General features: G+C 43.4%; 1 protein-coding gene across 8 annotated transcripts in view; it reads right to left on the reverse strand.

Annotated features, from left to right (window-relative positions):
- The window catches only part of SETD5 (SET domain containing 5), a 44,983-nt gene extending 35,543 nt beyond the window's left edge, over nt 1-9,440 (reverse strand). For 4 of the 8 annotated variants that reach the window (XR_774607.1, XM_010571420.1, XM_010571462.1 and 1 more), the window contains exons 1-7: nt 9,264-9,440; nt 5,320-5,425; nt 4,224-4,435; nt 3,845-3,903; nt 3,249-3,436; nt 2,136-2,174; nt 359-601 (exon numbers count right to left, since the gene is read on the reverse strand). Coding sequence is in view for 7 of the 8 variants with exons in the window: in XM_010571420.1 (XP_010569722.1) it covers nt 359-601; nt 2,136-2,174; nt 3,249-3,436; nt 3,845-3,903; nt 4,224-4,435; nt 5,320-5,425; nt 9,264-9,334 (918 nt within the window). In the remaining variant the exon portion in view is untranslated. Of the gene's footprint in view, nt 1-358; nt 602-2,135; nt 2,175-3,248; nt 3,437-3,844; nt 4,106-4,223; nt 4,436-5,319; nt 5,426-9,263 lie in introns of those variants that run through there. The other 4 variants (XM_010571429.1, XM_010571481.1, XM_010571445.1 and 1 more) reach the window with 3 other exon arrangements.
- Between the last annotated feature and the right edge of the window lie 15,901 nt (nt 9,441-25,341).

The following is a 25,341-nucleotide window of genomic DNA, read 5'->3' on the forward strand; positions in this document are numbered from 1 at the left end:
CCCCCCCCCCAACAAACCAGGAAAACTCAGCTGGAAAGCAGGAAATTTCCTATCTCCAGCAAATGATAGATCTGGTTCTGCCTCAAGCAATTCAGTGACCAAAAGTATTTATGGTAAAATACCTGTGAACCATATCACAGAACTGTACAAAATATCCCCAACTTAGTGATCTGGCTGAATGCGAGTGTTTCTGAATCTGCCTTGGTACTGGCATCTCTTCTGTTTCCTTTTATATCAAATCTAAGCCTATTGGTCTGAAATTATATGACCAGCTACGATATTGCTCACCCATGCCCACACCTTATGTCTAGAAACAAGAGGACCTGACCCACCCCACTTCTGTCACAATGGTTCTTACCTGCATCTGGGACCCAATAACAGTATTATTGCAGGCCAACTCTGTTTTGTTGATTGTGTCTAGCATAGCAGTTTTCCCCACGTATTCTTTATTAGAGTTTAGATGACGCTCCAACAAGTTCTGTACATCAGCACTGTACTGGTTAGTAAAGGCTTCTTCGTACTGATCTGTCCAGAGTCGTATGCGATTCTCCCACCCTTCAGCTGTGTTTTCATCCAAGGCATGTGCTTCAGAAGGGGAATTCTGCACCAAACAGCAAAGAATGAATGCCTAGCACACAATGGGAAAAACCTATCCACAGCTGTCTGAGCATATGAATATGCTACAAAAAAGGCAAATCCATTCCAAGCTAAGAATGTGCCAGTTATGAGGACACCTTTTTCAGAACCTGCATCCGTCAGAACATTGTACAACAGTGCCGCTTAGGAATCTACAGAGAACTCTGTACAGGACTAAGACCTCTTGAGAGCTGGTCCTCGGCACTGCTACATACAAGAAAATTAAGCTAGTACATAACCAGAAAAAGTTTAAGTCACTTTGGAAAAATAATTAAGTAGATTAAAAAAGCGAAGGAACAGAACTCACAAAGGCAAATAAATCTCATGTAGGCTTTTCCTACAGTCAACCCACTCATGTTCAACATAATGCTAGATGATGCTGACTGCATCTCAATCTTTGCAGTGACTGATCCGAAAATACTTCTGAACCTTCTAGCTAAACGGTCATCAGGGTTTCAAGAAACTGAACGTAGAGCATACGCTAATACCCAGAGGGTTACAAAGGCAAGCCCTAAGCAGTGTAAAGAAGAGAGGGCAAAATCAGGTAATCCATTTATACCACCTTGTAAGGGAGGGGAAAAAAAGAAGCTGGTAGGAAAAAAAAAAAAAATTAAGCTTCATTCTTTACTTTACAATAGTTGAAGTAATTCAACAAATAGTATTCCAGAGGGCAGTAACTCAACTGGCTTCATATGGGACTGAGACATACATGCCACTGAGGTATTAGTGACAAGGACCACTGAAGAACAATCATTATTTGCATCATACATATTAAAAGCATTAAGAGTTTTAATGCATTTTTACTCTCTCAAGGCACTTGCGTACTATGGAGACAGGCACATACAGACACACCACAGGACTGTTCTATTTCCTCTGAGCCACCTGCTAGAAGCTACAGTACTGGGGTCAGATGGAATTGGGTGTACTTTAAGGCACCTCTTGTGTTTCTAGGAACACGTTTAGCTCAAAATGCAAGCCTACTTTTTTGCCAAATAAACTTTCTATCAGATAGCCACACCTACCAGTATTGCAGAAAGTCAGAGATAAATAATCGTCCCATCCACCCCTAGTAAGGGGATGTGGAGAGAAACAAGGCAACACTGCTAGGGACTCCCAAATTTAAACTTGCGTACTACTTTGATGCCCAAGCTTAAAATAGCATTGATGCAATCAAATGATAACTGACCTCACAGAAGAGTGGCCACAACCAGTTCTACATCCCTCACATCAAACACCCCACTCCCAAGTGTCATGAATCAGTCATATCTCTTGGAACTGGATGACATTACCTTACAGAAAGCTATGTGAAGCAAAAGCAAGGTTCAAGGAGCAATTCCTGTGATACCCTTTTGAATAGGCCTGCTTGTGGTGCATGGTAAGGCTTAAGATTATTCTGAGGTTTGTCCCACAATCAGAAATTCCCCAGGCAAACCAAGAGAGATACAAAATACAGGGCAAAAACCGCACCACCATCACAGAGGGTTCTCAGTTCTACTCACCTTCATCCTCAGAGACTTTCGGGAGCCCTCTCGAAAGGCCTGTCCCCCGAACAAGGAGAGAGAGAAAAAAAACCAAACTATTATGTATTTCCTCAGAATTAGCGTCCCAGAACCACACTAGATCTTACTCCAACAGACCAACCCTTAACAAAAGATGACAAGAATTACAGGAAGACCTATACAAGAAGCAAAGGACTTGAACAAAAAGACTCTGCAATGCAAATCCAGTGGAAACTGCTGAAAACCTTGATGGCCAGGATTTCTGAACTAAAAAGGCCTGCCTCATACTTAGTAAAAATCTCAAGATCAAAACCAAAACTATCCCGATTAACCCCACTTGCTTTGACAGAAGGAAGGGCCAACAGAATGAAGCTGGTTCACAACAAAAAACCTGAAGACCTCACATGGCTCCTGCTCACAGTCTTTTATTTAATCAGTGCCTACCAGAAGAACTTCAAGAGAAACCTAACCTGGGGAAAATCATGGTAAAGCTAGCAGATGATGGGAAAGAACCAGCTGCTCACACACTTGTATTCCAATATAAGCAATCCAAAATTATTTCAGTCCTCAAACCCTCACAAACAAGACAGTAAAGTCATCCTTCAACAAATGTTCATCACTACCTACATAGTTTTCCACACAGGCACTATCTCTGTCCCTGAAGAACAGTGCGAAGAAGCTCTGCAGCCCAGATTCCTTAACATAGCCTGCTAAGAAATGCCATGCTCCCTTCATTTTTCATTCCATTCACAGACTGCCCCTTTGTCACAAACAGATGGACTCCAAAAGCTATTTCCCCAAATCCTAATAGAGCAGAAGGGAAACTATGTAATTGAATCCAAGCTCTGAGCATGAATGGACAGCATTGGGAAATAAGGGTGGAGTTCCAGTAAGGTAATTTTTAAACCAGCAGCCACGTAGTCTAGCAGGTCACAAATACAAGGCGTCACGTTATTACACCAGAAAGTGCAATTCCTGACAAAAGGAACAAAAGGTTTTTGTCCTGACAAAGACAAAAGTTTCTTGTCAACTGCCAGCTTGTCAACCTGCTCTCAACAATACTCCACACAGCATTTGGTAGGAACTGTAGCAATTGTGTCTCACTCCACACACCTTGATCTTTTTGGCCTTTGGAGCAGTGCGAGCTTTTTCTGTACTCCTCTTCCTCTTCTTAGGTTTGCTTCTACGGACACGGTTGACAGTCAATGTGATGCTTGTAGGGGTGTGCTGCGTAGCTGTGTACAGCACTGTAGAGGGAGATAGTTCTTCATCCCAGCTCTCAGTTGCACTGCTGTCCCCACCTATAGAGAGGAGTGATTTGTTAGCAACGTTTTTATTCATCCCAGAGAGAACAGCTTACCCTTATGTCCATTTTCATCAAGACAACTTGATGACCCTGCATAGCTCTTCCCTGACAAAACTATACCACCTCAGTTTTCCCACCCAAACTGGGAACAGGTGTCCCAAACTTCTGATATCTCATAGAATGGCACTGATGAACATTACCCTTTTCTGTTCGCAAGACAGTGTGATTTTCCCAAGAGCTAACTGAGGTGAGGCAGAAGGAGAGGAGAAAATCCCAGTGGTTGGGAGGCAAAGAACATTAGCGGGCACAGATCATGGTTATATGCTTACAACAGCCAAAAGACAAAGGTCTTGTAGAAAGAAAGCAAAAGTCGCTGTTACCAGAATTACAACCTCAAGCTCACCTGACACGTTGTCCTGCTTCCGGCGGCGGAGTCTGATCACCTTCCCCCTGCTCATTCCTCTGCCAAAGGAGAATGCACAATTGAAGCTGGTTTGTAGGAGTAAAGTCACTTGAAATTCAACAGGATGTCACAAGATGCGTGCCCTCAGTGGGGCCCAGGATGATAAGAACATCGATTTAACATCCTCATCTCCACTCCTGGTGCCACCAACACTTGTCAGGCTGACAACGCAAAGGAGGAGGGTCAATACTGGGTAAAGCACTGGAAAGAACGCTCCAGTTAGCAAAAGGAAGTCCGTCCCACAGCCCAAACGTGACACGGTTCAGTATGAGAAGTCAACACAAGGAGCAGTCCAGATCTGCACTGCACCAAAGCTTACCTGCACTTTTCACACTTGAGGAGGAAACCATCTTGGGAGACACTGCAGTGGCACCAAGTGGGAATTGATTCTCCTTCTGAGGAGCTCTCACTGTCCCCGGAGTTCTCCTCATCAGGTGAGTGCAGGCCGTTCAGTTCTGCACGAGGTATAATGGTCTGGACAGGAGGAGAGGCTGGCGGTGTTGGAGGAGGAGGGGCTCCATAATTATGATCCTGAAAACGAGTATTTGCAGTACTACTTTTAATGTGAAGATATGATGCCTAGAAACTGAAGTCCCAAATCCACAGTTCCCAGGTTATTATTTAACAACTGGTGTAAAACAGTAGTCTGAATTCCTCGATCTACCAAGAAGGTAGAACAATAGCTCTGAAAGATGTGAACGGTTTTCTTCTGCACCAGTAAATTAAATTCAAAACCTATGAAAACAACTAGGCTATTTCAACATTAACTGTTGTACAGCTAGTAATCCAAGATGACATCAGTGGTCAAACACTGAAACTGGTTGCCCAGAGACGTTGTGGAGTTTCCATCTGTTGAGATATTCAAAACCCAACTGGACACCCAAACCACAACTAGGCAACCTGCTCAAGCAGAGTCAGCTTGAGCAGGGGGGTTGGATTACGTGATCTCAAGAGGCCCCTTCCAACCTCAATGATTCTGTGAGGTCCCGTTCATCCCATAGTTTGAAGCCATGCTCCCACTCTTCCTGACTGTTCCTTGTTTCTCAGAGCTATAAGTTACCAACATGAAAGTCTGCGCAGTTGAAACAAGTATAAATAGTGCACAATAAACCAAACGGGGCATAAAATTACCACCAGGAAAATATTATGTATTCATGTATATTCACACTTCATTCATATACTTCAGTTAAAAATCTATCACCTAGAACACTAATAAAGCTTGCTTTATAGAATACACAAGACTTCACAAACAATAAACACACAAATGCAAAATGTATGGCAGAACTCAGCTGTAACTCTGTTCCCTAATAAATAAGCCAAAACTCCTAAGGCTTAACAGGCAAAAGACTATGGAACAAGGAGAAAAGAGTAAAGTAGACAGTAAAGAGCTGATTCACTGCAGAGAGAGTACTCACTGCGTAAGGCAGCCCGCGATAGCTGTGTTTCTGGGTGGCCCCATAGCCGTGGCTGGAGTACACATTCTTCTCACTGACAGCTGGACTAGCTTCCACAGACTCTGGGCTGCAGAAAGGGCCAGAAGCAAAACCCATCAATACAACATCATTTTTTTAGTGCCAGTATTTCACTGCTCTCTTCTGTTCAACACATGAGCTCAAAATGAAGAAACTTCACGAAATTGAGGTGTTATTATGCACTTCACCAGGCATCATGTGTGCAGAAGTTGTACAGGATGAACCTGCTTTCAGAGGGAAGGAACTGAGTAAGGGCCACCCTGGATAACTCATTAAACTTGGTCTCAATCTGGGAAGTTAAAAATAATTAGCATGTAAGAAGCTCAGTTTCCTTATAGTTGAGGAAGTTGGGTCTAGTTCAGCATTCACATCTGAACTCAGCCAGCCTAATCTAAAGCCACTGAACAGTACTGCCATGTTATCTCTGCAACAGCTTATTTCAAATAGCAGCTAAGCAGCTTTCTTTCCTGCATCTGTGCTTGTTTCTCTCTCCCTCAGATACTAATTGTTAGCTGAATCCAACATTCTTGATAAAGCCTGCATGAAACCTGCAGCTGTCCTGACAGCAACTACCAGGAGTTGGAGATTCCTGTTACAAAGAGGCAACAAAATTCATGACCTGGACAGACAGTGGCCACAGACAAATCAGATTTGCCATGCGCTTTCTATAGAGCAACATGGTGTGCAATGTGCTGAACAAGAAATTTGCTGCTGAGGTACAATGCACTCTTCCACCACATGGTGGTGAAAAAAAAACAGCTAAAAATGAAAGGTATATCCTTAGCAGAAAGCTGCAGAAACCCTACTCAGAAAAGGGACAGCTGCAGTTCAATGCAGGGAATATTAGATAATGAGGCTACAGACAGAATACAAGCAAGGAAACACACTGTCTGTTACAAGTAGAAGATACAAGTCAGCTAACCTCTGCACAGATCAGAAGAAGGGCCCATATCAGAATACAGCAGAATATTACTGAATCCTATCTGCAGGTAAAATGTTCTTCAAAATTATAGCATGGAGCTGAGCAAGCAGGAAATAAAAAGAGTGTAAAGGAAAACTTTACCTTGGACCTCTGCTGCTCTGGTGAGATCTTGCAGGATTCTCAGTGGTTCCTACATTGTCAGCGTGAATCAGGCAGTACTCAAAGAACAATGGCCAGTGGTCACGCGTGGGGCAGCATTTAGGCACCACCTAAGAACACTAACCCCTGTGCCCTTTGGACTTCCTACTAGTTTTTGAAATCTCTGCTGCATTGAAGTTTGCCCCACCCTGCCACAACCTGATATACTCTCCAACGCACTAACCTTCTGAGCTTCTGGCTTATTCTGGAGTAAGGTGGATCTGTCTTTGTAACATAAAGGGAGCAATAATTTATTGCACAAAGAACTGCAGAAAGTAGAAGACCTTAAACCTGTGCAAACCACGCTTTTGTAGCTCAGGATTCAAGAGCATGACATGATAAATTCAGTTGGTTTTCAATGTAACTACAGCCAGCTAAATTGTCAAAACCAGGAAATACAGGTGGTGATACCTCTCAGAGGATACATTTCTTAATAAAAGACACCGTGCAGAGTTTGCCACATAATCCAGCCTTGCTGGATCTTTGCAACAGTCCTTTAGGACTTCCAGATTGGTACACAGTTAAATCCATTCAGGTTTAACTGTATCTTCAGAAACAATATTAGAAGGAACAGAGCCTAAGCAGCAGATCTGTCCTCTGTCCAAGTCACCCACATTCCTAACTTCAGTCAGCCTCAAATACCAGCAATGCTGCCGCAAGCATTAGCAATAAAACTTCAAGACTGTTGGTGCAACGGTGTCCAGGGGCAACAACACTGGGGCCCATGCTTCCTCAGCAGCAGCCTGCCAAGGAGCTTCAACAACTTCCAATATGCAGTCAGACTAACACAGCGTAACTACTCTGCAGCCTCCATGCCACCCTCAGATGAACACAAACACCCTTCAGCATTTTCACCTCCCCTCTGTATCAGAGGCCAGGGGAAGATGCTAAAGCTCAGCCTGAAAAGAGGGGCAGCTAGTTTTCCTTTTACCTTCCCACGGCCTTCCTGATGCGTATCTTTGAACTCCATCCCTTATAAGAGACAAGAAGCTCAGATACCCCAGACTTCATGCATCAAACTAGTAGAGTTTCAAAGAAGCGGAGGATAGCCTTAACTTTGAACAGATTCATGAAGGACACTTCAGCACTAAGTAACAGTGCATCAATGCAAAGCCTGGAGAATAAAGTCCCGGCATTCCCAATTTTTAGAAAACAGACAGAGAAACCAACTCAGAAATCTTCAAAAGCCTTTTTTCAAAGCACTCCAGCCTAGCCTCAAGTTGGACCTACAAATTTCTTACAACCAGGGAAAAAGAAAATGCTTTGCAGAAGGTTTATAGACAGTCTTTTTGATATTTAATTGCTACAAGGGACGTGTGTAGATATATCTGGCTCTCCGTTCTACCATGCTCAGCTCTGAAAGCAAAGTGCCTAGTATATGAGTAAACTATTTAGCACTCTTTCTCCTGTCATAAACAGTTTAAAATTCCTGCATGTTGACTCTTTAAAGTGCTGGTGTGGGAGAAGCATGGTGACAAGCAATACTGAAATGTTAAATCTTGAAAAGTGAAGGATCATATACCCACTGCAGATGACTTACTAGATTCTGACTCCCTGTTTAAAAACATGTAAAAATATGGGCTTTAGGATGGAATGAAGCATCACGAAGAAGAATGCCTAGAATGGGGCCAGTGCCAAGACAGACAAAAAAGAGCATTAGCAGTCTTGCAGAGAGTGCAACTGTGTAGTCAAACTCTGTGCATAGTCAAAGCAGGGCAAGATGGAAGGGAAAAACAATGATTCATACCCTAGCCTACTGCTCTTACAGCTGAAAATTAATAGAGTCTGGAGCAATATCTGTTCTACACTAATCAATCTGACAAGCAGGTATTTGCACAGTAGGTACCTTTAAATAACACATGGGGGAAATCTGTCTCCAAAATGCCCTTTGTAAATTTTTGTAAAGAGATGCTATAGTCTGTATTTCAAAGGATGCAGGAAAGCAGGAGGTAAAAGCACACAGAAATAACTTGAGCCCTCCCTCTCGCCCCCAACAAAAACATAGTACTCATCCGAGCTGACATCATTCTAACACGGGTTTTGAGAAAAGATCACAATGCAATATTTTCTGAAGTTGAATGTTCCTGACTCCTGCAGAAGCAGACTCTTTTTAAAAGAAATGGTAAGTCCCCTCCAACAGGCCTCAGAGACAGGACTGCAGTGAGAGCCCTGCACAGGGTCCTGTGGTGGGGACCCTGAAGGATTGCCCACTGAGGTGTGCTTCTTGGAACCTGCTCAGGGGCAGAAACAAAATAAAGGAGTCTGCACAGGCTGATGCTGTCTCACATCTCTAGCCAAGCTCCAAAGGGGTCCAGAAATCAGTCATGTAAGATTGGTACTGAGTCTGAAGCAATAGACTCTACTGAGAGGGAGGATCAGCACATTGATCCCTCATATGACATAGCTTTTGGGAAAGGAGCTGGCTTGTACCTTGCCAACTTCAAGCAAGGGTACAGCAAATGCACAACTGTCTGCACTCGAGTATAGACTTACTAGCCAAGCTGACACAAAACTCATGGTTGAGTGCCTCGTACTGTTAGAATTCTCCTTTTCCCCATCTCCCGTGTCAAACTTACCAATCTCTGTAACACTGCATTTGTTAAACACTGAGAGTCTGTCTCTGCATTCATCTGTCACACAGCCAGTGGACCAGCACCCCCTTTCTCCCCAGTGGAGAAAGCACCAGCACCAATCCTGCAGCCCCACTCCAGGGCAGCCCTCTGACACCCTCCCCTCCTCTTCTCCTCCTCCATGGGGTAACACTCACTCCGATCCTGCAGCCATGTCGGAGTAGGACGTATCTGGTGTGGTGACGCCCAGAGGGATTGCAATGCTCATGACGCCCGTCGGGGATCACGGAGTCCAGAGGGCAGCGACTGGCCGCTCCGAGGGCGGAGAGGAGCCGCAGAGCCTCGGCCAACACGTCACGGACATGGGGAAACCTACCGGGGTAGAAACAAAGCATTGCATCTCCGTTACAGGATGAGCTCTCCCTGTATACCCCTAAAGAAGGCTTCCACAGCAAAAGAAAAGCAGAAATAGATTTCCATCAGTGACATGGCACATAATTTTTATTTCATTTTCTTATGTGGGGCCAGGGAAGAGGTAGATGGTAGTAGTTTGGTGAGGTATTTTTGGTTTTTTTTGTTTGTTTGGGGTTTTTTTTGTCTTGTTTTTTTTTTACAGTCTTGGACTGACATGCAATGAGTTGCTTGGCCATAAAGCCGATAATGATAGTTCCCCCCTCCCCCAACTAAACTTGGGACTAATTATCAGATAAGCAATCTATTAGCTCCTTCTGCATATAAGCAGCAGCTGTCACCTATCACCCACAGCCCTCCATCAGCATTTCCTAACTCCTTCCCTGAACAAGTTGCAGGCAAAGCCCCATCTGGGAGGACAATGAGACAGAGCCGAGGTGGACTGAGCTGAGACCTCTCACTTGAGATCAGCTTATATTTGCATTCACTGGGCCCACGGCACAGGCGAGCGTGACTGGCAGAGCGGCTATCCCCACACCACCGACAGCCTCCCCTCTGCAAACAAGGCCCGGCCTGGATTCTACACCAATTACTCAGTCTGGCGAGCCCTGACGCAGCGGGCCCTGACTTTCCGAAATCCCAGCTGACACCTCCCCGCGGCAGAGCCACGTCAGACATCTGGGCGCTCGCGCATAGGCCGCTCCGATGAGAAACACGGCGGGGCCATTGGCTTGGTGCGGGGAACCGGGGTGAGTCACAGCGGCATCACCGGGCGCAGCCACCGGCCGACCGTGCTGGGGCCGGCAGGGAAGCCCATGCCCGGGCTCCACCTTCCCTGCTGACCGCAGCATTTTGGTAAGGCAGCGAGCGAAATCGCCGATAAACGCAAACTTCCAAGGGTCAGACGGCGGATAGAAGTAAAACAGGATCAGCTCCTCGTTATGTAAATAACCTCAATAACACAGACGTTCATAAAGGAGCTATTATTCTATGCGGCTCTGAAGAAAACCCCCACGATGCAGAGAAAGGCTGCATTTCCGCACATAGCAAAGGTAGCTCTAAAACCAACGAAAACTAGCAACAACTTAGCCAGCCTCTTTGCAGGTTAAACTTTTAAGGGCAGCCTTGAATAACTTTCTGCAGTCTTTCCCCCGACTCTGGCAGCGCAGATGAGCCAGCCTGCCCTCGCAGCCGGCCGTCACATGCTCCCCGGCATCTCAGGGGCTCTGCCAGCAAACCCTCCTGGGCTACAGACAGGCCACGAGCCAAGTTTTCCTGTGGGTAGTGAATTTCTCACAGGGAACTGCCTTTGGACACCATAGTCCAGCCATTGTTTAACACACAAAAACCCCCAGAAACACGAAAACACACACTCACTACAAGGGCAAATGAAGGAAGACTGAGAGAGAGTCAGAAAGTTTAAATGCCACATACTATATTGCCTTTTTCTGTCTTAAAAGGCAGGCCGCTTCTCTTAGCACGAGGAAATATTTTCCTTCATCAGTATAAATCCCCAAGAGAAATCCTTCTGATAGTATGACAGGCATACAGCGAATTACAGAAGTAGCACGTAAAGATTTCTAAGTGGTCTGTGGCAATTCCCTGTTATGCCCCAAAGCAATGGTCTCGCACGGAGGTGGGAGATGAAAAAGAGAACAGGTAGGACTAAGCTCACAAGCAGCTCAAACCCAAGACAGCCCAGGTGTCCTTGAGTGTGTTTTCTGGAAAAATAAAAAGAAAAATAAAAGGACCTTTAGGAAGTGTCTCATTTACCCTTTTTCATGCTTGTAACAGAATTGTGATTTCTACAGATGAGACAAACTACTGCTAAAATACAGCTAAAAGCTACAGACAGCAATCCCTGCTTCAATCCAGTGTCACATAAAAGTCTGGCACAAGGTTAAAAGAAATAGGACAAGTTTCTCAGTGTCTGAAGCACCCTTCGCTTTTAAGGGACATAGAAACACACCCCCCCCCCATCTTTTTAAATACTTGCTTCGATTTTTTTTTTTCCTATTGATCTCTTGCCTTTGCCATGACCATATGCAGCAGGCAGCAGCACAAGATTTCATCAGGACAAATTCCAGCCTCCTGCCTGCTCATGACTCAGCAGAACAGGAGGATTTCAGGTGCTGCTTCTGGACTTGAGAGCCACAGGATATCTGGTCAGTCCTGGGATAACTGGGACAAGTTTTCAGCTTTCTCATAGAAAGCCTTCTTCCCATCAATGTTGTACAAACACTGTTGCACTGAAATGGTCTGGTAACTCCCACTTTTGGGAAAGAGATTACTGGAGAAACATGAAATACCAAACAGAAAGGTTAGACAAGGTGAGTTCCAGTTCAGCTGCTTTTGTGTTGACCCAGCAGTACTTGCCCAACCATCACCCATGCTCAGATTTTGCTGTTTGTTGCTACTGTTTTATATGTACTTTCAACTCTGACAATGTAACGTTCAAAACGAATTGCTGAGACCAAGCTGAAGTGCTGTCCAAGACCTCATCACCTTCAGGCTAGATTACAGTCTGGTCTTCATGAAACTTGGCCTGGTAACACCCAAAACACTAACCTGCACAGAAAAAACATGGGGGTTGAGGTCAAAATGTTCACCCATCGAACTGGCTAATTTTCTGTATATACAGTCCCCAAGCTCCTTCCTACCTCTCCTCCCCAAAATATAGAGCTATTCAGGAGAAAAAAGTCACACCAAGTTCTCTCCAGTGCCACTGGAAGAAGTTTTCCTAAAATTCAAAGTCTTAATACAAATTTGCTGAGCTTCAGACCACAACACAAACCTATCTCCCTTGTGATATAATTCTTGAAACCAAATGGAAACCGGAATTTTGATGGCCTAACAGGTAAATAATACTTAGCTGGTTTTGGAAAGGCAGGATTTAAAGATGTATTTTTTTCCCACATTTGGCATCTACACGCCTGCCTCCTTAACCAGTCATACCAGTATAAAGACACCTGGTCTTCCCCAACATCATCAAAACAGCCCAGATGAGCATCCACCCGCACAGCCACCCCAGCATTGGGTTCCCTGATTCTCACTCGGCACATGTTACACACCAAGGGACTCGACCACCTTCAGACCAAAACCATAAGTGGTTGCCTTAGCTAAAATGGGAATACGCGCTATTCAATTATTTCAGGTAACATTCTGTATCGGCGGAAAGGACTGTAATAAATCTAAGGTGGCCAAGCAAAGGTTAGGCAACACCTGCTGTAACAGTGAATTTAATTTTCAAAACTCTGTTTAGGATGCAGCAGCTGCAGCGCTGCATTGGCTCACTTCCACAACCACTGCCATCCATGTTACAAATAAAGTAGATGCAGAAAATTTACTGCTGGAAACTCTTTTCATTACTTGTGGTGTTAAAAGTCAGTATTAACAGGGACAATCAAGCATGGCCAGTCGAACAGCTCACTAGAGTCTCCTCCTTCAAGATGTGGTCATTCCCGTTTTCACTGTTGTCCCAGTCTCACAGACACCTCTGGGCACCCGTGGTGTGCAACACTTGGTGACAGACTCTACAAAATATTTATGAGCACCATGAAAAAAATCACCCCCAGACAAAAAAACCTGGGCACAGCCTCACAGACCACACATGTTACCTAAATTCAGATGCCAAGACTCCATCACCATTTGGTGCTGCTCAGGTAACACTACACAATCTCAGGGGGGACAGAGCACCCCCCTTGCACCCTCCCATGGTCACAGACTCAAGGGTAAAGCAAGTTACCACAGAGGGAAAACAGAGAGATTCAGTCTGTTTCTACGCAGCATCAGTGCACATCTATGAGTCTGTGTCTACAGAGGACTTGAAATACTTTAACATTGTGCATGCAGTATCTCATGCGTTGCTGAGAATGATAAGGTAACACTGGTACAAAACACACTGTGGACAAACTGAGAAAAGCCTTTTCTGATTATATACGACTTCAACGTGTTGCAGGGCAAGGAGGACAGGGAAATCCTCTCTGCCTGCACTGACGATGACCACTTATCATGTATCTCTTGTTCGCAGAGAGCAAAGGACAAACAAGTGCTTCCTTTACCACTCGCCACAACTCCAGTTACTGAAGTCCCAGAACTGAATGTAGATCCAAGACTTTTGACAACCTAGGATTACAAGTGTCCAAATGACAACTGCCGTCCTCTTCTCCATGCTCAGCAACAGGCCTACAGGTCATCTATATAGGATGAGCTCCATATATAATGAATCGCACATCCTTAAGCTCCCAAGACATTACCAGTCACATCAAATTCAAAGCACGTTTTTCTCCTGCATCTCCCACTGCCAAAGGCCAGAGCTGGTGGCAAACTGGAAATAGCAGCTCTGACGTGCAGCCTTCCTTGGCATCCTTTCCATCAACCTCATCTGGGACAGAGCCAGCAAATTCTGACCAGTTCATACTTATGCTGTCATCTGCATCAGTAGCAAACTACCCTGCAAGTGCAGCAGTACAAAAACCATTAACAGGCTTACAGATCCTACTCATTCACCTTCTCCCCTAGAAATTTCAGAATAGCCAAAATCTATGGAACATCTAATGTAAACATGAAGTGCTTTAATTACCATACTGAAAAAATCCCGTCTCATCAGCCTGTGCCACCCAAACACGAGCGCCATCCACCCCAGTCCAGTCAAGCACTGCCCGTTCTTTCCAGCACACCCATAAAGCTCATGTCAAGGGCAAATCCTCACAGAAGGGCAAGCACCTTTAATGCAAACAGAATCAGATCAAGAGTTTTTGTGTTTAAAACAGCTAGCTCTAAAAAAATGCATCAAATTCCCAGAATTTTAGACATGTTGTTCTATAAGGACACCTACACAGAGGCAGGGGCAGAGCAGACAAATCCTTAAGTCATTTAGCTCCAACTTATTCTGAAACATACAGATTCCTAAAAGTACTTGAATTGTGCCTCAACCTACCAATACAAATGCTTAGCTCTGCTCTGAAAACAAACTGGGTTCACTAAGCAGCAAGGAAACAACTGTGCCAGTTTTAAAAAATGAAATATTGACATGAGTATTTAATGTTATCTTTAGTACCATATATCATCTGCTAGCTGACTGACAAAGCAGGACAGCAATCCATCCATCCATCCCGTGGCGTCTGGGAGAACTCAGTCCTAGTCTAGAACAAAAAGGATCAAACTAACAGGCAACACAAATATTCATTACTAGCTAGGTATGCATACTGTGATAACCAAATTATTGACAAATACAGTGCAATGGTTAAAGATTTATCTGTCTTACAGCTTTCTTAAGACTCTCTCCTGTTTTATACATAAGTAACTATATGCAAAAAGAAATGCTTGTACGTATACATTTGCTTCAGAGTTCAACTTGCTCTCTGGGATCTGGAGAACCATGATAAAGCACTAACAAGCTCTTAGAACAAGAACAACAACATTTTAAAATTTAAGTAATCAAAAAGCAACAACCTAGCAAGACCTGATCCTGCTCACCATGCTGTGCAAGACCTGGAGTCAAGGATCAGGGAGAGACTGCTGCTTTTAGGACACAGGTGATTTCAAACAGCTTTTGGGCCTATGCATCAGTCAAGTTGTTCCATACAAGATATGAAATCATATTAACGATTCCCATTATTCTTAAAGTACTTTATGGAAGCACTGGAAACTACATCAACACATGTCTACAAATACACCTACTTAGCTAAAGTCAGCATGATAAAGCCATTAAGTGAAGGCTATGTAAGCCACATTTAAAACTGAGGTACAAGCAAGTTAAACTGATTTTGATAAAATTTGGTAAACAGCTGGAAACTAAAAATCTTTTGATTAAATTTACTTAAACTAGGTTTAAGCTATTTTAAGGCAATTTTCATCATGTCCATCCATGGGATTCCATCATTTTAGGTGATGAAGAAAACATCAATTTTAGTCAAACTCCTCTGCAAACAACACCCTAGGGGACTACAAACGATGACAGTGAGCAACTGAAAGAAATTAAACCATCAAGCAGAAAAATTATGAAATGCATAGTCAAGTATTCTCAGCAACTGACCCAAGACTGCAGAGATTACTCAGAAAAGCAGAAAGAATAACCTCAAAACTTTGCTGCTGCTTCAGCAGTCAAGTTATGCAAAACCTCTTTGTTTTGCAGAAAAAAAAAAAAAATCCTGTGTTTTTCTTTTGGAATCACTAAGGATCTCAGGTATTATGCTAAGAAACAGAAGAGAAATTTAATAAGAGATAAAGAAAGAGCAGGTAAGACTTTGCCTTCAGAAATACCTTCTACTGGACAATTCAACCACATTCTTTACAGTCCAATACACTCCGGAGATGGAGATGTCAGGCAAGGGTTTGTTTGGACTTTCTTAAAACTTCTAATTTGCTGGGAAGCTTAATTTATATTGATTTGAAATTGGCTGAAGAGTCATACATAAGGATAATTCCATAAACAGACACATGCCAAATTAGAAAGGGGAAGCAAATTACAGAGTAGCAGTGATCCGTGGTAGACCAAATTATTCTGAGGTATGTTTATGGAGAGGTGGCAGGCAGGCACCAGGAAACTTGGCCTGTACCCCACACTGATGAGAAGGGACCTAGCTGCATTTGCATGGTCTGCACACGCAGTCTGCTGAGCAGGACAGTGATAGAGATGATGTTTTAAAGGAATAACAACCTCAACGTAAAGGGAAAAGGACTATCCCAACCAAGAACTTCGTATCAAAGTCCTCATAACTTTAAGGGCCATAAACACTGGAAATCTTCAAGAAAACTTCAGAAGACAATACTTTGAAAGTCTAGCCACCTATATGAAATGCTAACAACTTAGAAATGTTAATCATCAAAACAAAACTTAAAGAATAATGGTAATAGTGGAGAAATTAAGAAAAATCCCACAAACTCACCAAGAATAATTGTTCGTCCCTTTCTACGCAATGTTTTACATTGCCTCTATCTCACAGCATAACAAGTCATTGGTGAAGATGGCAAATTCTTCAAATACTGAAGCACTTAAAATGATATTTTCAAAAATTAAAGTAAGTCGACCCCCTGAAAACACTTTTATTTTTACAAATACTGTTTTCTATTCTTTACTGAAAGATATAAAGCAATACAGGATAAAAAAATAATTACACATAAGGCCCCAAGGAAATAATGATACAAAAATTACTGAAGTAAATGAAACACGAAAGAGGAAAAACATCCCTCTTCCTTCAGTTCTACAAACTTTTGATTTGGGACATTCACAGGGGAAAACTATTCTGCAGCAAGGGGAAACACATCCTAATTGCTATGCTGGTTCTATACTATGGGTTTGTCACTCTCTTTTCCCACGGGGTGAAGGAGAACAGTTAAATGTCTGTATGTCACAAAAATAAGAAAAGGCAAACAAAAAGGTTCAGAACTGATATTTTGAGATTAAGGACTTGACAACTAACCGCCAATGAATCCAGCTGTGGCAGCTGATGTTACTGCTGCAACTGTCCCCTCTAAGCCTTTGCCAAAACAGCTGGCAGGAAGGAAACGTTGCCATGTCTCATCAAGTACAGTTGATGCCAAGAAGACTGGACTAAAAGCAGAAGCAGGTAACATACATATTCCCTTTTAGATACGGTTATAGGGGCAATAAATTTCTGCAATGGGGCAGAGCAGACAACTAGGAACAGCAATACTGGAAACACCACTGCTCAGTGCGCCACACCTTGTCAATATAAATCCTATGTTTTCAGATTCCGTTTAAAAGGCCTCCCTACACCAGAAAATGGCTACGGTTAAAAATGAGACTCAAAATTTATTTAAATAATGTAAACAACATTGGTTTAATCCTAACAGACCAGAGTGTTTCCTTGTTCTAAATTTTGTTGCTTGTGAATTCACTTACATGAATGCTTGTACCTGTATAACTATTAAACTTTCCTAAGTAGACAAACCCTAAATTAAAAAGGTTGTCAGACCACACCCCCCTCCAAAAAAAAAAAGAAAAAGAAAAAGAAAAAAAACACCTTTAGACCTCAAAATTGTGTTTTGAAGGTATTTCAGAGAAAAGCCTATACCACATGCAAGGTCAGAGGGAAACAGAGCAATAAAGGGCAATAACTAGGATCAAATCCAAACCCAGAGAATTACAGTTCCCATGAGAATCCAGACAGTCCAGAGTCATGGGAAGTCGCTGAATATAGAAGGGGAATCAGCAGAATTTACTGGCACAGATTAGCGTCCTGAAGTTGCAACCAGTGGAAGGCTAACCACAAACAAGTTGCCAGGAGTAGGATTGCAACCTCCAGTCCTAGAACTGGAAAAAAGATTTCTCCATAATCCCACTAAATACTCTCTGCCTTTGCAGGTCTGGCTGTACGTCCTTTATACATCTATTTAAGGCCCCCACGTGATGAAGGCTGCCTGTCTGGCCACTCCCAGCCAGGGCAAACAACCCAGCTCCAGAGGAGACTCCAGCAGCGCTTCCAAGGCAGACGTTGCATCAGCCAGGTGTGCAGGAAGCGGAGGAGATAAAGCAGCTGTTGACGAAGGGGCTTTCGGATGGAGGCCACTTCAGGAATCCCGTGGAAAGGACGACAGGAAGGAGAGAGACGCTCCGCACACAGAACAAGCTTCATCGGCTTCAGAAAGCCTTTGTGCTGGGGCTCCGGACCTGGCCTTTCTCCCAGAGATGATGCAACACTGAGGAACAAGGTCTGTGCCAGAGAAAACTATTCACAGGCTATGCAGATGGCAACGTGGCCAAAGGCTCTCGGATCAAAACACGCCGGAGCCCATCCAGGCCCGCGAGCCCCCCCAGGGCCTCCTTTCGTGCTCCCCAGGATCCTCCATTTCACGTTGCCACCTTGCTCCTAGCACGACCGTGGCTTCAGGCAGAATGAAGGACCTTACGATAGAGAGAAAGAAGTAAAAGGGGGTTTTAAAGTCCTGCAAAAATCACAGCATGCCCTCTGATCTGTTGGAGGGAAGAGACGGAGGAGAGACTGAGCTCAAAGCCTTAAATCTCCCAGATGGGGATCCTCCCGTCACTGCGGCTTGCCAGCACACGCCTGAGCTCCCCAAACACGTACGGCAGCTCTCTGCTCGCCAGAGCTCGCCGGCAGCCTCGGCCCCGCTCTCACACACCAGGAAACCACGCAGGGACAGCCCGGGCAGCCATGGCAACATCACACAGTGTGGCAATTATGGAGCCGCAGCTCCCAAGCAAAGGTTCAGCCTTGCTTTCCATTACAGGACTCGTTTTGACCCTTCCCCCACCCGCCCAAACCACCACCGAGTGCCCTCCCGGCTCCAGCCTGGCCTCTGCGGTTTATGACTGGCGAGTTTTGCAGCCTTGCACCTGGGCTCGAGATCATGCAAATACATTTTTCTCTGCGTCGTAAGGAAGTTACTCCAGGCTTATGTAATGCTCTTGCACCGCGTCCCAACAAACACGGGTTTGTCCGATGTGCCTCGAGTGCGAAACCGGGCTACAAAAACACCTGCAACCTGCACTGCACACAGCAAGTCGGATCCATTTACTAATTGAGCTATGTAATCACTGTTAAGCATTATAATCCAGTGAATTTTACAGGGTTTCAGCAATCTTCCAGCATTGTGGCAGGTTTCAAAGCTCAGCCTGCTGCACTGCCCCACCACATCCCCTTCTCAGGGACTTCTCTGTAGGAAACATCACTGACTGTGGCACTTGCCCAGGTGCCAGTGCCCAGTTGCACTCTTGGTCATTTAAGATGGTTCTGGGACCCTTAGAAAATTCACACATTTCCTGCAGATCTACTTTTCCCAGCACAAAACCTGTTAGAGAGCAGACAGAGTCAGTAGGACAGTGGTAGAGAGCAATCACAAAGCCCCAGAGGCAGCATATCAGCCAAATAAATGCCTTATTTCCCCTTCTGGGGCTTCCACCCACCTGATGATGCTGAATTATGTTCAAGAGATGTTCTTTATTGCGGTTCACTTTTCTGGCTTACTTGCACCTCGTGTCATGTTGTATTTTGGCACTGGCAAAATATGCGGTGATCCCAAAATGCAAGTACTACCGACGCAGCAGCATGGCATGCCCTGGCTCTGCAAGTTGGATCCTCTGTGCACAGTGGATGTTCACCCAATTGCAATGTTACAGTAGTCAGATTTACAGAATAAGCCATCAGCCAACAATATATTGGACCATCAAGCTTTAAGGAATATAAAGTTTAATAAGTTATTTTGATAAGTTTTTTGTAAAACAAGATAATCAAAGACTTGCTCTTACAACCACAGAGATGAAGGTGTAATACTTATTCAGGAAGCTCCCAAATACCTGCTTCATAACTGCTGGCAAGAAATGCAAAGCTCAGTGGTACAGACAGCACTGAGCGCCATGGCCACTTTTTTGACTAGCCCATTTTTTTGTTAACAAGATGAAAAGTGGATAATCCAGTTGAACACATTTTCAAAGTAAATGCAGATGACCAGAAGAAATCAGCAGTCAAAAACCTGCAACCAGTGACTGAATAAGACAAAAGTCACTTAAACCACATTTATTTCTGGTGACTTGCAGATAAATTAGTAATTTCTTCCTTTGAGAAGAGCTTCTCTGAGCGCACAACACTGTAACCAACCACCTTAACTGCTCGTGGGTGGTAACACAGGAGTACTGACATCAAACAGTTGGCCAAGAGTGCTCATTGTAGAGCTCACAGGAAAGCCATGCTGAGTGAGTGGTTCTGTAACACATCAGTAATGAAATGCTATCTGCTACCACAACTGCTGGCTTTTTTGAATGCTGAATTATGAGCAGAGTAATATATTGAGGACATTTTCATGATTATCACAAATGCAACTAAGCACAAGTATGAACCACACAATGAAACGAAGAGGTTGCACCTGCTGAAGAGACTGACAACCCTCCGCTGGCAGGTCATCTCCATCAGCCTCTTGATGCTGGGGAGAGGGGGATGACGACACAGCAGAGAGGGAAGGCAAGGAAGGGGGAAGATTTCTTTACTGCTAAGCCTTCACAACCTTTTGCCCGTAGCAGTTTCTGTGAGTCGCTTCTGCAGGTTAAGACAGATAAGGCTGTCTGGACAAGGTGAGTAGCAGGGGTTGCTGCACTAGATCTCGAAGCTGGAGGCCTTTGCTTTACACTGTGTAGTGCCCCAACACATTTCTGCAGTTTGGCATCCCTTTAGCCCTAAGCAAGGAAACTTGCAGTTGCTAGACAACCTCTTTCCCACCTCAGAAATACCTCAATTTATGTGACAAATCAATAGGCTCAACATTCAAAAAGCTACAGAGTTTTGAGCTGTCTCTTCTTCCTTAAGACACAGAAGCATTTCCTTACTGCACAGCTGCAGAGATGAGAGTGATGGGGCTCCTCCCTGGCCGGAGCTGGAGGAGGAAAGGAGAGACAGGAATGCAGCCATGCAAGAGAAGAGGTGAGAGCAGCCCAGGTAGCTCCACGTCCTCCTCTGCACAGACAAGGACGAGCACGCACACAGGCAGGACAACCAGGAGAGCTCTACCTGCACCTGCACAAAGCAGCAGAGTTTGAAAGCTACCAGAAGGGAATTTAAGAGTTCTGCATGTCTGCAAAGGCATCTGGAACAAGGTAATCTATGGAAATACAGAAACTCAGCAGCCATTGAGGGAGTGATAGAATGGACAAACACAAATAAAAAGTAGAAGCACGACCGGGAGCCATTACCAAACTGAGTCACTCAGATCCCCAGGTTAATTTACAAAGTGAGGGAGGAACAGAACTGCTGAAGTACTCTCATTTGGATGGCACGAAAACCAGCAAAGAAGTGCCATTAGAATACTGCTTCTGACAATTATTTAATACTGTTTCAAACACGAATAAACTTTCCAACTAAGTCCAGTTAGTTTCAGAAACAGAGAATTAATCCTACATTAATTTAAGAATGAAACCTACCAGGAGAGCTCGTGCTTAGTTTGCCTCTCAGAGGAACTGTAATCATATTGCCATTGTGCAATTTTTTTAATACTGTTTCTAAAAAAAGGATGAAAAAGATTTAGGGACTTCTGCTATGGTCAACTGGAATTCAGAAATGCTCATCTGGATACAGTGAGTGTACACAGTTACATCAGGGCTTCTCTGTAGAGGCTTTCAGAAAGCCTTAACCATATCTTAAACATCTGAAGCAACGCAGTATGGGAAAGAACTGAGTTCCAACGATGCAAGCCACAAAGCATTAAATTTCAGAGTTCCCTTCACATCTTGTGTGTCTTATGCAAGGCAGTATTCTAGTAGCAGGTTAACTATTTCTCCTGTAAATTCCTTAATTTCATGATGTTGGCTTTGCCTGCAAGTGCATGTATCTGAACTTGCGCCAAGTGATCATGGTACGAAACCTTTAAAGATTCTTAAACTCCAGCGTCAGGAAAGGATTATTATAATCTTTTAAAAAAAAAATAATATCACAATATATTTTCACTGGAAAGAAATGAGTTGGGCCTGTTTTAGAAGACCAAGATGAATGTTTGCTTCTTCCCACTTCCCTGTAAACCATTCCAATGTTTAATTATTATCATTGCTAAGAAACTGTACTTCAAGATTGAATTTGTCTAACCTCAGTTGATATTGCTATGCCTTTGTCAGCAAATCTCACAAGTCCCTTTAGAGAAAGATCAAGTCCTCTCTCAATTGTCTTTTCAATAAGCTGAGTAAGTTGAGCTCCTTTAAGCCTCACATCATGAGGCTTATTTTCCAGTCCCTGGATCATTTCTGCAGCTGTCCTTTGAATTCTCTCCAAATACACTGGCATTCTTCTTGAAGCATGGAAACCAAAATTCAATTCCAGTATCAGTCTCAACATTGCTGTGTTTATAAGATTACTTTTGCTTCACATTCTTTTCCCCAACTTTTTTTTTCTCCTCAATATGCCCAAGAATCACATTAACCCTTCTAAATAAAATACTGGCCCAAGTACGACATAGAGGCAACTAGCTGTAAAAACCTTAAAGCCCTTTGAGCTACTGCTTTCCAAAATGCTGTTTCACAATTTATAAGTGGGTTTGCAGTTTTGCTAAGAAATGCATCACCTTCCAACTGGATGGATTCATATCTTTTGTTGAAACATGGCAAAACAATTCAGAGCTCCCTCAACATACTTTATTATCCCACTAGTGTCTCTCTGACAGAAGCTTTAGCAAATATTTTATGCTATCCAGATTAAAAGATTCTAAAGAGCAGTAAATTAAAAGCTGATTTCATCTCACAACCTTCTATAAAGCCAGGTGTGTCCTTTCCAAGTTACAATTCCAGATATTTTAGATCTCCACTGTTAATGCACTTTCTCCAGCACAACCATTTGTGGTGTCAGAGCACCCTGCCTTCTTCCTCCTAACTCTTGCTCTCTCCACCCAAAACAGGCACGCCCCCCACACCTCCTACACCCAGTCCAACTTCCACAGAACAATCCAGGCTGGAAGGGACCACTGAAGGTTAACTGACTGAAACCCCCTCCTCTCTCCAAAGCAGCACCAACTTGGATCAGGTTGCTCACAGCATTGCTCATTTCTTCTCCAGGGCCACTAAGTGTTTGTGTAACTATGCATTTTAAGGCCAAAAATAACCTTCTGATGATTTGACTTTCCACCTAACAAAGACTGGAAAAATCTCACCTAGTCATTTCTACACTTGGCATCGCAACTTAAAAACAAGCTAGACCATGTTTGTCAAGCACAGCCTAAAAAACAGTGTATGGATTTACCACAACTCTTTGGGGGAAATTTAAAATAATGCAACAGACTGCAGCCTAGAGGTCCCTAGGCAGCATCAACCCAAGCCATAATGTCTTCACAGTGAGCACAGTACATCTGTAGTTCTTATGAAAAGTGTAAAACTTTTTTTAAAACTAAAACTACATCAAACACTTTTTCAAAAGCCTTTGAAGAATGCTTCAAACTACCCAAGCAAAGCTCCAGCTCTAACTACCCCTCCAAAGGAGACTGTTGTTCTGCTGCATATATAGGTGACTTAAGATGTTAGCTTCCTGAGTTTCATGAAACATCTATTAGTGATATAATTTTAAATGTTATCTTCCACGTCCAGTGGTGAGCTTTATCAGCACCTATCTTTATTAATACACTTATTTAACAACACCCTCACAGCATCTGTTTCCTTGACTACTTAAATAAGGATGTCCATCATCCCTTAACTAGCACAGAATATCTTTCAACTCGCACAGGCCGGTTCCTACAAAGCTTACGAGTTCTTGCTTCAGTCACTAACAAGCATCTCCCTCACCCCTCCAAACCCCCTGTAATTATATAAACAAAGGAATAACATGGACATATATTTATCCATACAAAAGCATGTCATAATAGTCAAGTTATCTGCCTTTCCTTGAAGAACAGCTATGTGAAATCAAAGCAACTAAGAGTAGGCTGGATTTAATGTAACAGCATGAACTACTACACTGAAATTAGAGATGTTAGCCAAGGTCCTGTGATCCTCTTGCCTTACATTTTTCCCTAAACATAAATTTTTGGCCCTGCCAGAGATGAACAAAATCTTCAGTCTGACTCAGGAGAGTCAATCTTGTTCTCACATTACGTTCTCTGCTCTCCTGTCCAGGATTATCAGTGCTGTATTCCCTGCCAACAGCAAGGAACCTCTTTAAACTTGGAAAAATTGTGGAACAGAATATATATATATATATATATATATATATATATATATATATATAAAAAAATCCCATCACATGAGTAAATGAGGCTTGACAGCATGATGGATGCTACAGGTTCACAAGTATGAAGGCACTCCTAGGAAGATGGCTTGTGCCTGTTACAGCTTCGCATAAGCATAAAAGATGCTGGTTTGCCGCATTCAGGAGGGAAATGCTCAACTATTTAGATTGGACGCATTTTATATAAGACTGAAGATGACTAAGTCACAGCTGGACAGATTATGTTCTAGAAGCAAGCTACGTGCTCCTCCCTGTACCTTAAACAACAGCATTTCCTAATCTGCATCTTTCTCCTTTCCCTTTCAAACACAAGACACTGAATTCTCCCAAGTAAAAAAATAGCCAGAAAATATTCAGGGCAATGTGCTTTAACTGAGAAGAATTTCACATGCATCAGTCATCACAGGGCAAATTTGACTTTGTCATTATGGAAAAACTGAGAACTATCAAGACATCAGCTGGGTCAGTTGGACAGGAGAATGATCTCAACACAGGAGGAAAACAGCAGACAGGAATTATCTTCCTGAATAATGCAGATAGACTTTTGTGTGCACTAAGCATCCAAATGCAGTTTGCCAAGATACTCTGAAGGCCCCTTCACATAGTTTGTCAGTCCTCATGGCTACAAATCAGGAGCAACGTGTAGCATTACAACGCTAGTGAAAACAAGCAGGAAAAATACCGTGGCTCATACCATCACACTCCCCCATCAACAACTCACATGGGAGATTTTTTTTTCACCTGTATCCACTACATAATGTATTCCCCATCACACCTTTTAACATCAGTATTAAAACCACTGACTGCTTTACTGAAAGAAACCAAAGGCATATACAGAAGCAACACAGCGCTACAGAACATGGACATGTGGGCAGAGGTGAGGACTAGCACGGGCAAGACAGCTACCTAAAAAAGTCCAAGAGAAACAATTTGCACCACTAGACAAGGAGTCAAAAAAAATTCCATGTTTTACCTCCACACTGCCTATAAGATGCCCTATGCAAACTAATCCCTTTTTTGTGCCTTAATTTTCCTAGGAGTAAAACCAGAATCCTACCTCTGACATGTCACACAGTGTTTCTACACATGAAAGCTGGAGCTAAATCAATAGATCTAAACAGAACAGGACTGGGGACAATCTGCCTTGGCAGAATTGCATCTTGAACTTCTGGGTGGAAAAAAAAAAAAA

This window comes from Haliaeetus leucocephalus, unplaced genomic scaffold, assembly GCF_000737465.1.
Source record: "Haliaeetus leucocephalus isolate CR32 unplaced genomic scaffold, Haliaeetus_leucocephalus-4.0 Scaffold2, whole genome shotgun sequence".
Classification (NCBI taxonomy): domain Eukaryota; kingdom Metazoa; phylum Chordata; class Aves; order Accipitriformes; family Accipitridae; genus Haliaeetus; species Haliaeetus leucocephalus.